The following is a 13,698-nucleotide window of genomic DNA, read 5'->3' as shown; positions in this document are numbered from 1 at the left end:
AGAGAGATCGCCTCCCTGTTTCCAATATGCTGCCAGCCTGCTCAGCAGTGTATTTTGCTTCATGTCCTAACCTGCGTGCTGGCAACCAAACACATCTCTCTTCTCCCCTCTCTGCCTCAACTTTGGCTTAGGTCACCCAGGTCCTGCCTTAGTCCACCTTCAACTGTAAAAGCTGCTAACAGCAATGTAATGACAGTGTTTCCATAGCAGTAGTAGCTCCATAGCAACAATTTTCCTTTTTTTGTGTGTTTTGCACAGTGCTGGCAGATTTACCAGCGCGAGCAGGACCCCCAGGTCCCCCTGGACCACCAGGTACGTAATACAGCAGAGCTCAGTACATAAGCAGGAGGATGCTAACACACATGGCACATGTCTGGGCCATGCAGTTTGCTGAGTAAATATTCTATAATTCCCCTGTTTCTTTCTCCATCAGGTGAATCTATTCAGGGACCCCCTGGACCTCGTGGCCCCCCAGGTAAGAGTTTGTTTCTCTGAAACAAACCTGGAAAGTGGGAGGTTTTTCCAGTGCCTCTGTCCTGTGCCTTGCGGTATCCCAGATGCAATCTTGGACCCGGCGGAAGTTAGTAGGGCTGACTTTACTGGAAGCAGAATTTCACATAGTAGGTTCCTACTAACACAATTTCACTGCAACATAGCTTCACAGCAGCAAGACACTGCCCAAGAGAGGAGATTTGCTTTGGCAGAGGTTTGCTAGCCAGAGTAGTAATTCATAAAAGCTGTACTTTTTGGGAAGACACTCAACGTTCTCAAGTCCCCAAAGGAAGTAGCTGCAATCAATCCCGTCTTTACTTCTTACTTGTCCAGCCTTAACTTCCGGCTGGGGACAGATGGAGCAGGTCTTATCATAAGGAACATATCCCCAGTCCACTTCCTGTAGCTCAGATTTCCCTTTCATAGCCAGAAGAGGGGAGATGCAGGAGGACACGAGACAGGAGCATAACCCCATTCCTTGCTTTCTGCTCAGTAGCAAAGGGGAGCAGGTCAGGTGTGTAATGAAATGAACCTTCCCTCTCAATGTAGTGAAGGCCAGCTGGGATAGCCACTCTGTACCACAAAGAAAGGCGTTTCTCTGTCCTATGATGTCTGCTGTGGTGGCAAATGATAATGAAAAGTAACTAAAAGGGATAGATGTGTGTGAACACAATGGTACTAGCCTACACTTGGAAATATTTGAGCTATGGCCATGGCTGGAGATATAGCAGCTCTGACATGCATTTACTTACATTGCTGAGGCTCATCCTTCCTGAAGCCTGTTTGTGTCCCTTTTGCCTAGGAGAAGGATTGCCAGGACCTCCAGGCCCACCAGGAAGACCAGGATCTTCCATGTCTACCTCAGGTAGGTTCTTCCCACTCAATCCCTCACCTGTGCCCTGGGAATGTCCTGACTGTTGCGGTTCCAGAGAGTACATCCTTGGCTAGGACCAGGTGGAGTCAGAGAAAACTTGTCATGTTCTGTTGGATGTCCTGAAGAAACCCTTTTGTTTTAATTACAGAAACATTCTTCACAGGCCCACCAGGTCCACCAGGCCCACCAGGCCCGAAGGGAGACCAAGGTGGGTATATCCTGCTGCCTCACCAAGATACTAGATGGATCTCAGCACCTTAGACTGAAAAGAAGGAAGGAAGGGCTTGGAAGCAGAAAGTGTCGTGCCTTTCTGTGTCAGTGAGAAAGCTAGCACAGTGGTCACTAAATAGGACTCCTGCCTGCTGGCATAAAACAAGTCAGTCTTTGTCAGAGAAATTTATTAGCCTCCAGTACTGGCGTCAAGACGATCACTGTATTCAGATCCCAACTTTGCAAGCCCATTAGATTCAGGAGCATTCAGAGCTTCAGATTTGCCATTAAAGGGGAACAATCTTTTTGCAAAATGCAGTGTGGACTTGGCTAAGTCAGTGCAAGGAGGTGGCCCTGTGAAGTGTAGCTCAGCTCTCAGCTGGCAGGAAAAGATGGGACCTACTCCCTTTACCCATTTCTGCCCTGCAAATTGAAGGCCAAGATAATATTCTGCAGTGTGGGCTGGGATGTTGCAGATCAGAACAAAGCAAATGTTAACGTTGTTCCTCTGCTCCCCTGTTCACAGGTGAACGAGGTCCACGAGGATTCACAGGTAAGGAGGCTTCCAGGAGATACCAGTGGGGTACAGTGTAGCTTACCTGTGTATATGACTGCTCCTTCATTTCTGTGTCCCATGCAGGAGAACCGGGTGAGCCTGGCCTTTCAGCATTCTCCTCCCACGGTCAGTCTGTGCCCCCTTTCCTCCATTGAATTCATTGTCCCTAAACTGAAACCAGGGGGCAAAATCCTGCTCTGTTGATTCTAGCTTAGTTTTAGTGGAGCCAGGATTTTGCCCACACACTTTATTCCTGTGAATCTCTGACTCTCGTTCTGCAATTGGCAGGTGACAGAGTCACCATGCAGGGACCTCCAGGAGTTCCAGGCCCACCAGGCCCACCCGGACCCAAAGGTGAAGTTAAAAATCTTCTTTCTTTCTTTGCTGGTGGCCTCACACAGCCAAGAGTGGTTGAGAGTAAAGGATGGAGCAACCTGGTCCTTTGAGAACTACAGCTGTGCCTACCCCTGCCTTTTCAGGCAGAGCAGGACCTTGGCAATAGAATTGCTCTGAGCACAAGGCACCTGGACAAATCACAGAAGGCTCAGGAAAGCTGTTGTGGCCTCTTCCTTCTGCTCTTCCCCAACAAGCTACTAATTCAAGATAGTCATTACAAGGGCTGGGTAGTTGCTTCTCTGACCACATGTAGCTCAACTGTTTTACATGACCAAGTATTCAACATGCAGTGACACCCTCTTGCAACTGTCTGTCTCCCTTACTCTGGTTTCCAGGTGATGCAGGTGTCCCAGGCGCTCCTGGCATCCCAGGAGGATCTCGAGGTAAGAGGCCAGACCATCATTGTTCTGATATTATCAAGAAATGCTGACATCCTGGTGGAGACTTTGAAAAAGCTCCGCTGGGTTTTACAAGTGTGGGTGCTAACCTAACGCTGATGGGATTTGTGTTCAAAACCTCTTTTTTCACAGCCTGCCTTAAATCAGACAATTTAAGAATTGCAAGTTTTCTGTTTCCAGCTTACTGGGAATCCTTTGAGCCAGAGTTTGTCCTCATGGGACATGAAAGAAGGGGATTCCAGGTTGGCTAACCATGTTCCACAAGGGATCAGGGAAGCTGCATTGAACCCTCTTGTGGAAACGCTTCTGATCAGAACAAAAGTGCCCTGTGTTCTGTTTTACTTACCCTCAGGTGGATTCATGTGAATTAAGCTGCTTTCATTCTGAATAAGAGCATGTCTGTATGCAGGAGATTAATGCAGTTTCACAAAAAGTGCATATGGATTAACTTAAGTGTCCCTCCATGTGAACAAGTCCTCTGCTTCTCCACATCCGTGTCCTAGGAATACTGCCTCAGGGTGCTGGGAAGAAGACAGACATCTTAAAGAGCATGAGGTGTCACTCGACACCATGGTGACAGGGGTCATACAGGGCCCACCTGTATCTTGCAATGGAGACCAGTGAGGAGGTTCTTGGGCTGGTGCTGCCCAGGCTGGCTGGGATTGGGAGCACCAGGGCAGTGAGGTTAGCCTAATGAGCTTGAGTGCTCTATGGAACTCTATCTATATTTCTGCACAGCATTGCACTCTGGTGCACAAACTGACCAGGTCTGTCAGTACGAAGCCAGGGATGTCTCTGGACTCAGCCCTGCAGAGCTGCGTAGGCTGAATTATAAGATTCCCGATTAATTGAAGACATAATACTGCCTAATTGCCCATGCTCAGACTGTGTTCAGAGATGAAGGGGGAGCCCCTCCATAGTCCATTCCCAAAGCTCTTTCCAGACCTGTGGGAAGGACTCAATGCCAGTACACGTTAGCATCGCTTGGTCTAATGCAACAAGGCCAAAAAAAAATCCTTCTCTTTACAATGCTTTCTGTAGGTGGATCCAGACAAATTCAGGGCCCCCCAGGACCTCCTGGGCCACCTGGTCCTCCTGGTCCAGGTGGAAGTTCATCTCAAGAGATTCAGCAGTATGTCACTGACTACCTGAAAAGTGAGTATAATGAGATTTTGTCTTGGGTCAGCAGATGCATGCCTGTCTCTCTTTTTTTCCCTGAGCCCCTTGTCACTCTCCCGTTAGAAGCAGCAGCCCTACTGCTCTGGCCTTATTTTTGTTGAATACTATGAAGTGCTGTTGCCCACTGTGGTGTCTGCAGAACTGTCCTTCTATCAGCCTGCTTTTTGCCAGGGGAAGAGGGTCTAGTAATTGTGCATGTGGCCATTGTCTTCCCTCTACTGATGTGGGCATATCTTGGACTTTCCACCTAGGTGACAATGTAAGGCATTATTTGACTGGTGCCCAAGGCCCACCAGGCCCTCCAGGCCCACCTGGAGTCATCACCACTGCAGATGGGACGAACTTGGATTATGCGGAGCTGGCTACCCGTGTTATGAGCTATATGACAAGTAAGCACCACGTTGGTAAGCTCTGTACTGAGTCACGCTCTCAACTGAGCTTGTGCAACACCTAGGAGGTGAGAGCTGGAGGAGAAACAACAGTCTTTAAGTAGCAGCACCCCAACCCGATTATTAATCTTCTGCAGTCTTGGCCCAGGACTCCGCACAGCTGAGGTGGCCTCTGAGCTTTGTCCCATTTTGATGGTTAGATTAACTAACAGTTGCTGCTGTTTAAAAAGTCTCACATTAAAGATAGCTGTTAGACCCTGTAACGGCCCCAAGACCCAGAGGTGGCTGTATTTGGTATATGTGGTCTCAGGTATTCTGGGGCTGTCTTGTATGCTTGGGGCCCTCCTGAAGTAGATGAAATTCCCAAAGCTTTTGGAAGCAGCCTGGAATCTCAGTCAGAAGAGCACAGACCACACTGCTGTGGAGACAACCAGGCTGTGTGAGACAGCAACTGGTTCATGGCTGGGGGCATGGGAAGCCCATGCCACCAGTTAAACCGGATTAATTCAGCTTTCCTTTGTCCCTGCCTGACCATTCTTCACCTTCTGTCTCCTCTTAACCCTGCTTGACATAAAACCCTTTCATTCCCACAGGCTCTTCAGATCGCTATCAGTCATTTGCCAGTTCGGTGTCAACTACATCCGTTTTGTATCAAGAACTTCTCGACATGCTGCAGAGTAAGTCACCCTGAAGGGAAACATGGGGGATGGGAGTAAAGCATCCCAGCAGCCTGGTGATCTGCCCTTCCCTTCCAGTCTTCTGCCTCCAATGGGAGTTACCAGCAGCTGCTTTGGAGGGCAAAGGCCTGCCATAGGTGCTGCTGAGTGACCTGCAATGTCTCCTTCCAAGTCCTTTGGAGACAGATTTATGTGTCTTGTACTGGAGAGTTTGCATGCTTTCCAGAAGCTATACTTTCTTACCTGTTTGCTTTTCGTACCCGCTGTTGTAACTCTGCAGTTTCCCATGCTCTTGCCTCCCTTTCCCTCCTGGGCTCTCTAGGTGGCATCTGTCTATGTCCCTCCTTTTCAGGAACTCCCCACAATTTCCCCCAGTCTCCCACTAAACTTAGGCTTCTACTTCCCAGCTCCTCCACTCTCTTAGGGTTCCCCATTCCTTCTTGCCCACTCCAAACCCTTGCTATGTCTTTGTTCTTAAGGTGAGGAGGATACCCATCTCTCTATTCTTTTTGACACACACTGTTACTGTGGGCTGATAGATAAATGACCAGGATGTAATTTTGTTGTGCCTGAAGGTAATGATGATGCTGGCCAATGCTACACTCCTCCTATGTGATGCAGTGGGAAGTCAATCAGATTCCATGTTCCAAACAGACAAATGGCTGCTGAAATGCTACAGAGCTCAGCGTAGTCTTTTCTCTTTACCCAAGATGTTGTCCAGGGTGTCCTGAAGAAACAGAGCACAAGGAGGTCCCTTTGGCAATCAAAATTCTCATCCTTCTCAAACCCTGAGTTGCAGGAGGTTCCCAGCCCTATCGCAAATGTTTGTGACACCATACACAGGGCAGATCACACACAGAAAAGGAGGCAAGGGAGGAAAGTAGCTTTGCATCCATAGGTTTTGATGGTCTCCGTAGTGGTGGGGGCTCAGCTCACAGGCTGGGAGCCCCTCACTCCTGACATCTCTGCAGCAGCTGGACAGTCTTAAAAGATGCATTTTTTTTCATTTCCAGGAGAAGAAATTCGTCAGTATCTAATTGGACCTCGGGGACCACCAGGACCTCCTGGACCAGGGGGAGATGGCATGTCTCTGTCCCTGGATTATGATGAGCTCACCAGACGGTTTATCAGCTACTTGACAAGTAATGGTCTTTATTAGTGAGCATTTCCCTCTGTTCCTTTGGGAGCTGAACAGAAAGCTCATGCTGTCAGTGAAAACTCTTCCAGTTCGATTGTGTGAATCCTTATGTACGGAGACCTCCTCACAGGGATTGTGAGGGACTTGGAAGAGAGCAAAGATACCCTGTAACTAAGATACTATCCACAGACTCTAGTAATGAGTTCTTGCTTTGCTAAAAACTACACTTAGGAACATCATTTCATCTTAGCCATCTTAGAAGTCCCATCAACACCTTCAAGTGCCTTTATAACCCTTTTCTCACTGTCTCTGTGGCTAGACTATATCTTTCTGTGGAAGGGTTGATCTATGCCCACTTTGCGTCAAGGCAGCCCAGGCAACAAACTCTTAGAAGTTTAAAGTTAGTTGAAACAAATTCCACCTCTCTGCTTCATTTTCCCATCTGTAAAGGGCATATAAGCATATAAGTGATTGGCATATAAGAACTGTCAGACAGAGAGGACTCTGGAGCATCCCCAACAGCAGTGCCAAAATGCCTAGTCCTGGTAGCTGCAACTATCTGCTTAAAAACACAGCCTGGTCCGTGCTCACTCTCTCTGAACTGCCCTTGGAGACCAGCTCTCACTAATGGGCTGCTCCAAAGATGGTGGGAATTTCCTCTTTGGCTCTGGAAGCAGGAAACTTTGTTTAACAGCAGCACCCCAACAGCTCAAGCAGGACAGCTGCATTTTATCAGCAAGGACATGCCATTAGAGCAAGTCGTGAAGGTGCAAAGTTTTGCACCAGAGCTGCTTGCAGATAGGCAGACACAGGGAGAGCAGCACATGCGTCAGCCGGTGGGTCACAGCTGAGCTGCATATCCTGGGGTGCCCGCACTGTGTCAGGGGTTTGTGAGGTGTGCAGAGCTTTTGCCGGGAATAGAGGCCTGATGCCTGCCAGTGCCCTTGTGTTGGGATTAATGGGGCAAGCTTTAACTCCAAGTCCAGAACAAGGCTTGAGCCCTGGTCCCAGCACAATCTGCTGATGGGAACACTCCACCCTGCAGGAGTCCCTCCTGCATTGCCTGTGAACAGGCCCTGCAGCCTGTCTGCTCACACTGTAACAGCCTGTTTTGATAATGTGCTACTGTTGGATCTGTTTGATTTTGCAGGTTCTGGGATGAGCATTGGGCTCCCTGGACCACCTGGGCCTCCAGGGACACCTGGTATATCTTACAGTGACCTGACAGCATACCTGCGAAGTAAGCAAACTTCTTTAGTCCCCTGCCATAGGTCCCTACACACCCCCAGAATCTTTTTTTACAGGCATAGTCACAGAATTTCCCCTTTGCCCATCACCACAAATGACCTTCTGTGAGACTCTGATGGTGCCTCTGCCTTAGTTAGCAGTACTGCAGGTCTCCTGGGCTCTGCCAGGACCTGCGCAGACTGCGAGGGGCTGCAGACAGATCACCACTCCTGTGGAGAGCAGCAGTGAGGTGCTGCCTTGGGGATGGGGATGGAGGAGCCCTTTGTCTTCTCTAAACTCTGCAGCATAAAGGAATTTCTTACGCCACTTTTTAAAAGTATATTTAAAAATAGGGACTTCTACCCTCTTTGGGATCTCCTGACTTCCCAATGTGACATCTACGTGCAGGGAAGTGAGGTGCACCAGGAAGGCTGCACCAGAAAGTGCTGGGGAGAAAAAAGTGCCTTATACTTGGCTGTAGCTGGTATTACCTGTATTGTCAGGGAAGGTTCATCAGGGTTGCAGTCGTTTGGGTGACTCCTTTTCTTCCCTTGTGTCTTACAGACTCTGAATTCAGTGGTCTTGTTGGGCCCCCTGGTCCTGCAGGGCCCCCAGGACCTCCAGGGATCCCCGGATCACCTGGCACTTCTCTGGAGGATGTCTCTGCTTACCTACAAAGTAAAGCACTTGTGTTTCTCACAGCTGGCAGGGAGATTCTGGGGGGACTGAGGCTGAGATTTAGCTTACCAGGGGCTGTGACTGCCCACTGAGAACAAGGTCACTTTGAAAAAAATCTCATCAACGTCATCTGGAAAAGGATGGAAGTTGGGGTTGGAGCCTTTAAACTTTCAAGATCCCCAAACATGTGTGACTTCTTTGTCCTCTCACTGTCAGAAAATAATTCTTCCTCTCTCTCAAGGTGTGGGATACTCCTCCCTCTCTGGAGTCCAGGGTCCACCTGGCCCTCCTGGCCCTCCAGGACCACCAGGCTTCTCAGGAACCGGCCTCCTGTCCTATGCTGACATCACCCACAGTGACGAGTTCAGGAGCGAGCTGATCCAGTACCTGAAGAGTAAGGGGATGCCGTCCATCCTCCCTGCACACACCCCGAGCCACGCTCTGCCTTGTTGTAGGCTGCTGGCTCTGCCACAGCTGAGGCAGTCCTGCAGGAGCCTTCCCTGAATTGGGGCTGCAGCAGCACCTTATCTCTATAGCCAGGCTACGCAGGACCACACTGCACCCCATAGGCTGGTCTCCTCTCAGTCCAGCTGCAAGGCAAAAGTCTGTGTTGTGAGCCAAAAGGGACAGGCGCTGGGCAGTTACAATTGGCCTGTACTGAACAGCGAGTCTGTAGTAAGGTCTCCTGCAGAGTTTTGCTGTGGGAAAAGCATTTTCTTTGACAAACACCTGCCTACAGAGCAATGGATGATGTAGGGGTTGGAGGGCAGCACTGAGCCAGCTATGAAGCAGCGTTGGTCTGAGCGCTCATGCTGACAAGTCATCCAGGGCAGCCTTTCAAAAACATGGGGATCCCCTCACTTTTGGGAGACTGGTCACAGAATGGTTGTTTTGGCAGAGGTGCTGAAATTGGCCTGAGAGGAGTGCACCCTTCTGCAAAATCATTGGGCATGTTTCCAAGATTGGGCACCCAAAACTGTGGGAGAGATGGGAAGAAGGAAGGCACGCCATCTGTAGAGGTCAAGGTTGACATACGTGCCTGCTGCCTGAGCAATGGCAGTGGATGAGGGTTACTGCGATGATTCGCAGGGCAGAATTTCACACTCCAGTCTTCATTCATGTGGTAGCACAGGACCTCTGCCAAGCCTGGGGGGCCCAGGTACCCCAGTGTCCCTGAAGTCCCCCCTCTTGTATTTTGCAGGTGATGAAGTTCGAAGCTACATCTCAGGGCCGCCTGGGCCCCCTGGGCCACGGGGACCACCAGGACCCAAAGGAGATAGTGGCTTGGTGGCTGGGTCTATGTCTTCATCACACCAAGGGTTACGGACTTCTGACCAGTTGCATGGAGGATCTCTTGGTGCTGAGGGATCCCATGGGGGATCACTGGGCACAGGCAGCTCATATGGCAGCTCCATGAGCAGCATATCATCTTACAGTGCCTCAATGGGCAGCGATGGCTCTTATGGTGCCTCCATGGGCAGTGATGGCTCTTATGGTGCCTCCATGGGCAGTGATGGGTCTTTCGATGGGTTGCTGGCAGAGGAGGAATCACACAGGAGATCAGCAAGTTCAAGCAGATCCTATAGCAACTCCTTCACTGGATCCCTGGATTACAATGAGCTGGCACTTCGCGTGTCAGAGAGCCTACAAAGTGAGTGGAACACCTGCTTGTCCTGACCCTCCCTGTCCCAGCCCACAACTACTAACCCCCTGTGCCTGGTGTCATGCTGTTCTCTTCCCTCACCCTTCCTGCTGCCTACAGCTCTCCCTTCCATCTGCCTGCCTCAGCATCCAGCCACAGTTTTCCCAGAGCTCTTCCAAATGACATCTTTAATTCCTCAGGCCAAGGTATTCTCCAGGACCTGATGTCTTACACTGCACAGGGAATCCCAGGTCCCCCAGGCCCTCCTGGTCCCCCTGGCATCAGCAGGGTCTTTGCAGCCTATGGCAATGTCACCGAGGATCTCATGGACTTCTTTAGAAGTAAGTGACATATTGATTTGGTGTTTCTGGCTCATGCATGTGAGATCTCTCCAGCCTCTCATAGACCTAGTGATCTTTTCACTTTTGCGTGCTGCAAAAATACAGCCAACACAGCTGAAGGCAGATAGTCTTTCCATCCCCTTCCTCCCTTGCTGGGGAGGTGCAGTCTCATCATTAGGAAGGACGTCAGGTTTTCCCACCACTTGTAGGAAACTCATCCCTGTGGCCCATTTTAACATGGCTGGGCTGGATGTAGAGCAACTTGAGACGGCTGCTCGCTCTGTTCTCAAATTCCCGTCTCTGAGCGTGGGCCAGCTCCAACCCTGATGATGGCCAGGACACCCAGAGAGGGTGGCAGAGCAGTGCTGGTGAAATGAGATCACAGCCTGCCCCTGGGACCTTGTTGGGACTAAAGCCATTTTTTAAATACTTGCTCTCAGTCAGTCTAATCCCATCTAACCTAGAGAAATGTCCTTCCCGTGTGACTCACTGCTTCTCTAAGTCAACACAGAGCCCTTTGCAAGTGGTTTGTTCCCCTCATTCACCCTCTCCTTCATTTCTCTCTCCAGCACATGGTACCATCCAGGGGCCACCTGGTGAAAAGGGGGAGAGGGGTTATCCTGGACCCAAAGGTAAGGCTCGCCATCCTTTCCCTCTCAAACCCTGTAACGCCCAGGAAGCAGCACTGTGTCCACAGAGGTAGTCAGCACTGGGCTGCTCAAGGTCACAGCCTCCCCACAGTGGCGGTAGCACCTTCAGGATCTCAGCCCAAGCATCGTCCTAACTTGGTCTTCCTTACCCTGGCCTGTCCCTGTTAGTGGGCCAGTCATGTTCAAGGGTAAACTTGGTCTTCTCATTCCTTCAGGTGACCCTGGACCGATGGGCCCACCAGGACGCCACGGGCACAGGGGACCGAAAGGAGAGAAAGGAGAGAAAGGTATGAACATCTGCCATGCCCAGGAGAGCAGGGTTTGCCTGTTGGGGAGTGGAGGATTCCCCAGGCACCAGCCCATCTCTGGGAACTGCTGGAAAACCCACATGGCCCCATTTTTTCTTTTTGTTTTGGGTCTTTTGTCTTTCCCCCCCCACATGAACTTTTCAGATAACCCTCCTTTTGACTTTCTTGTCCCCAGGTGAACAAGTGTATGTTGGCAGAAGAAAAAGAAGAAGTGTTGGGGTTTAAGGAAAGAGCCAGCTCAGTTCTGCACTGGGCAGCATTCCCAGCAGCCTGTAGAGGATTAGCCTGAATCTTCACTGCCTTAATGCTAAAACGTCCTTGCCGATCAGCTAACCACTTAGACTTGATAGTTCAGCGTCGCTGCTGAGATTTGAACGGCTCTTTTACATGTCCAGCATGGCCCTAACGTGGGTATTTGCTCCTGTTGCTGATGTTTGGCTTAGCGCCCCTGAGTTCCCAGGCTTTTATGTCTTCAGGCTGACAAGGGCTTCCTGTCTCACCCAGTCCAGGATTCTTGTATTACTCCCAGCTGTGTAAAAACCTGTTTTTTTAACAACTAGCCAACTATCCAGCAAAAAGAAAAAAAGAAACTACTCCCTCCCCCACCAAATGCATGATTTTGCAGAGATCAGATTCAGCCCACAGGACAAAAGGCCCTGTAAGAAACCCTGGGACTAAGCTTGCTCACCGCACCGGGATTTCCTCTCTGCAAGCTCTGCGGTGCCCATCCTGAGCAGGAGGACCTGGTGAGGCAGGTGCTGGTGGTACTGAGTGGGGCTGTGGCTCGGGGGTCTCTGGGAAGGGGCACGCAGCACTGAGGTATACCAAACAGTGACCCGCATGAGACGCTGAGCCCAGCCCTGCCGATGCCCGGCTGCTGCAGCGTAGCAGGTGATACAGGGAGAAACAGCCAGGCCCTGCCTTTCCCACCCAGCTGCGTGGCGGTGCTGATGTCTGCCCCACAGTCCCCACTGTAGAGCTTTCAGACCCCTGGGGTCAGCACCCACTGGCAGCCCGGCCCGTGACTTGCGTTGGAAAGCGACGCCCTCCCAGCTCGGCAGTTTTGCGATGCTCTGGTGCTCCGTGTGCGTTACCCCCAGCTCCTTGGACAAACTGTTACTGGAGGGGCTCGGGCAGCGATGGGGTACAGCGCATGCGAGCACTTTGCAGGGAGCCTGGGTCGGCACATGCTTTGCAATGCCTGTTTATAGCAGCACAGCGAGACATGACATGCACAGGGACCGAACTGAAGCACTTTTAAACATAATTTGTTGATCTTTTAAAAAATATTTTTGTATTTTTTTCTGGTTTTTAAACATTGGGGAGAAATAATTTTTTGATGTAAACAGCTCAATTAAAGCGTGTTTTTCACCCCAAGCTTGCCTGATCAGTGCTACATTGGGCAGTCGGTACCAGCTTCACTGTGACCATGGGCAGACACACCTTGTGGTTTTGGTGGCTGATGGTAGCTGGTTTGTTTCTCATCACTGGTGCGTGACCCAAGCAGACACCGAGCTGCTTCTCAGGTGTTGGTGGTTTCCGACACCGTTGGCTGGAGCCGCTGCATGTTGTCCCAGGGTGCCACAGCCATCATCGTCTTCCTCGCAGTGAGGCAATACTCATAGAATTTAAGTATTTTAGTGTTGGGGGCAGGGGGAAGCCTAGTGGCTGGGTGATGGCTGAGCTGCAAGGTACCGCCTGGCAGAGGCCGGCGTTTCAGGGCAGGCGTGCAGCCAGGGCAGCTGGCAGCCCCTCGCACAGAGCCTGGTCACCACGTGTGTGACGCCACATCAGCTTTATGGTGTTCCTGGGGACACGTGCACACACGTACACATACACACACACACTGAAGTCCTACTTTAGTTCCAGGTATTGGCCAAAGCAGGTCAGTGGCTCATTTTTATAGCAAAAAAACTTGCTTGAATTGCTTGTTTTCAGTCCAGGTTTAAACACCCCTCGTCTATTTTTATTTCCAGTGTTAGCGATGTCAAGTTTTGATGTGCATCCCACGTTATTGCTTTGGAGAGTTTAGAGCAAAAGCCTGTGTGAAGCAGGTCAGCTTTCAGAGCACAGCACCTCGCAGTGTTTGCCAATAAAGCCTGCATCCTTCTGGGGGATTCATACTCCCCCGCCTGGCTCTGCTGAAATGAGACATTGCCTTTTAATTCTCTCTTTTAAAAACGACGACGACAAAAGCATTTGTCATCATGTGTAAGTGCAGCAGCTGTGTTTCCATGTCTGAAGCCATCCCTGAACTACTCGGGACCACCGTAATGTGCTTGCAGGTTGTGTCATGGGGCAGGGTTTGGCAGCTGAGAGCGGTCTGAGGCACTGCAGCCCTACAACCACTCATTTGCTTCGTAATCCAGCCCGCGGCACTCGGATCATTGCTCAGGGGGCTCCGCTGCCACACAGCGCCGCCTCGTTCCTTCGCCTAGACCTGAGTGGGAAGGGTGGGTGTCATGAGGTCCTCCCTACCCACGGACTGGGGGGCAGAAACTGGAGCTCCTACAACCCCAAGTTGAATTCCCACCGACAGGGCA

General features: G+C 50.6%; 1 protein-coding gene across 1 annotated transcript in view; it reads left to right on the top strand.

The window, feature by feature from the left end:
- COL17A1 (collagen, type XVII, alpha 1) overlaps positions 1-11,380 on the top strand; it is a 36,859-nt gene extending 25,479 nt beyond the window's left edge. The window contains exons 36-55 of the mRNA XM_009328442.1: positions 259-312; positions 434-475; positions 1,301-1,357; positions 1,515-1,574; positions 2,103-2,129; positions 2,217-2,258; positions 2,421-2,486; positions 2,864-2,911; positions 3,968-4,081; positions 4,357-4,494; positions 5,088-5,171; positions 6,185-6,313; positions 7,460-7,549; positions 8,101-8,214; positions 8,456-8,608; positions 9,416-9,865; positions 10,057-10,197; positions 10,767-10,829; positions 11,063-11,134; positions 11,331-11,380. Of these exons, the coding sequence (XP_009326717.1) occupies positions 259-312; positions 434-475; positions 1,301-1,357; positions 1,515-1,574; positions 2,103-2,129; positions 2,217-2,258; positions 2,421-2,486; positions 2,864-2,911; positions 3,968-4,081; positions 4,357-4,494; positions 5,088-5,171; positions 6,185-6,313; positions 7,460-7,549; positions 8,101-8,214; positions 8,456-8,608; positions 9,416-9,865; positions 10,057-10,197; positions 10,767-10,829; positions 11,063-11,134; positions 11,331-11,380 (1,994 nt within the window). The remainder of the gene's footprint in view (positions 1-258; positions 313-433; positions 476-1,300; positions 1,358-1,514; positions 1,575-2,102; positions 2,130-2,216; positions 2,259-2,420; positions 2,487-2,863; positions 2,912-3,967; positions 4,082-4,356; positions 4,495-5,087; positions 5,172-6,184; positions 6,314-7,459; positions 7,550-8,100; positions 8,215-8,455; positions 8,609-9,415; positions 9,866-10,056; positions 10,198-10,766; positions 10,830-11,062; positions 11,135-11,330) is intronic.
- The last annotated feature ends 2,318 nt before the right edge of the window (positions 11,381-13,698 follow it).

This window comes from Pygoscelis adeliae, unplaced genomic scaffold (assembly GCF_000699105.1).
Source record: "Pygoscelis adeliae isolate BGI_AS28 unplaced genomic scaffold, ASM69910v1 Scaffold317, whole genome shotgun sequence".
Taxonomy (NCBI): Eukaryota; Metazoa; Chordata; class Aves; order Sphenisciformes; family Spheniscidae; genus Pygoscelis; species Pygoscelis adeliae.
This window is presented reverse-complemented; position numbering and strand designations above follow the sequence as displayed.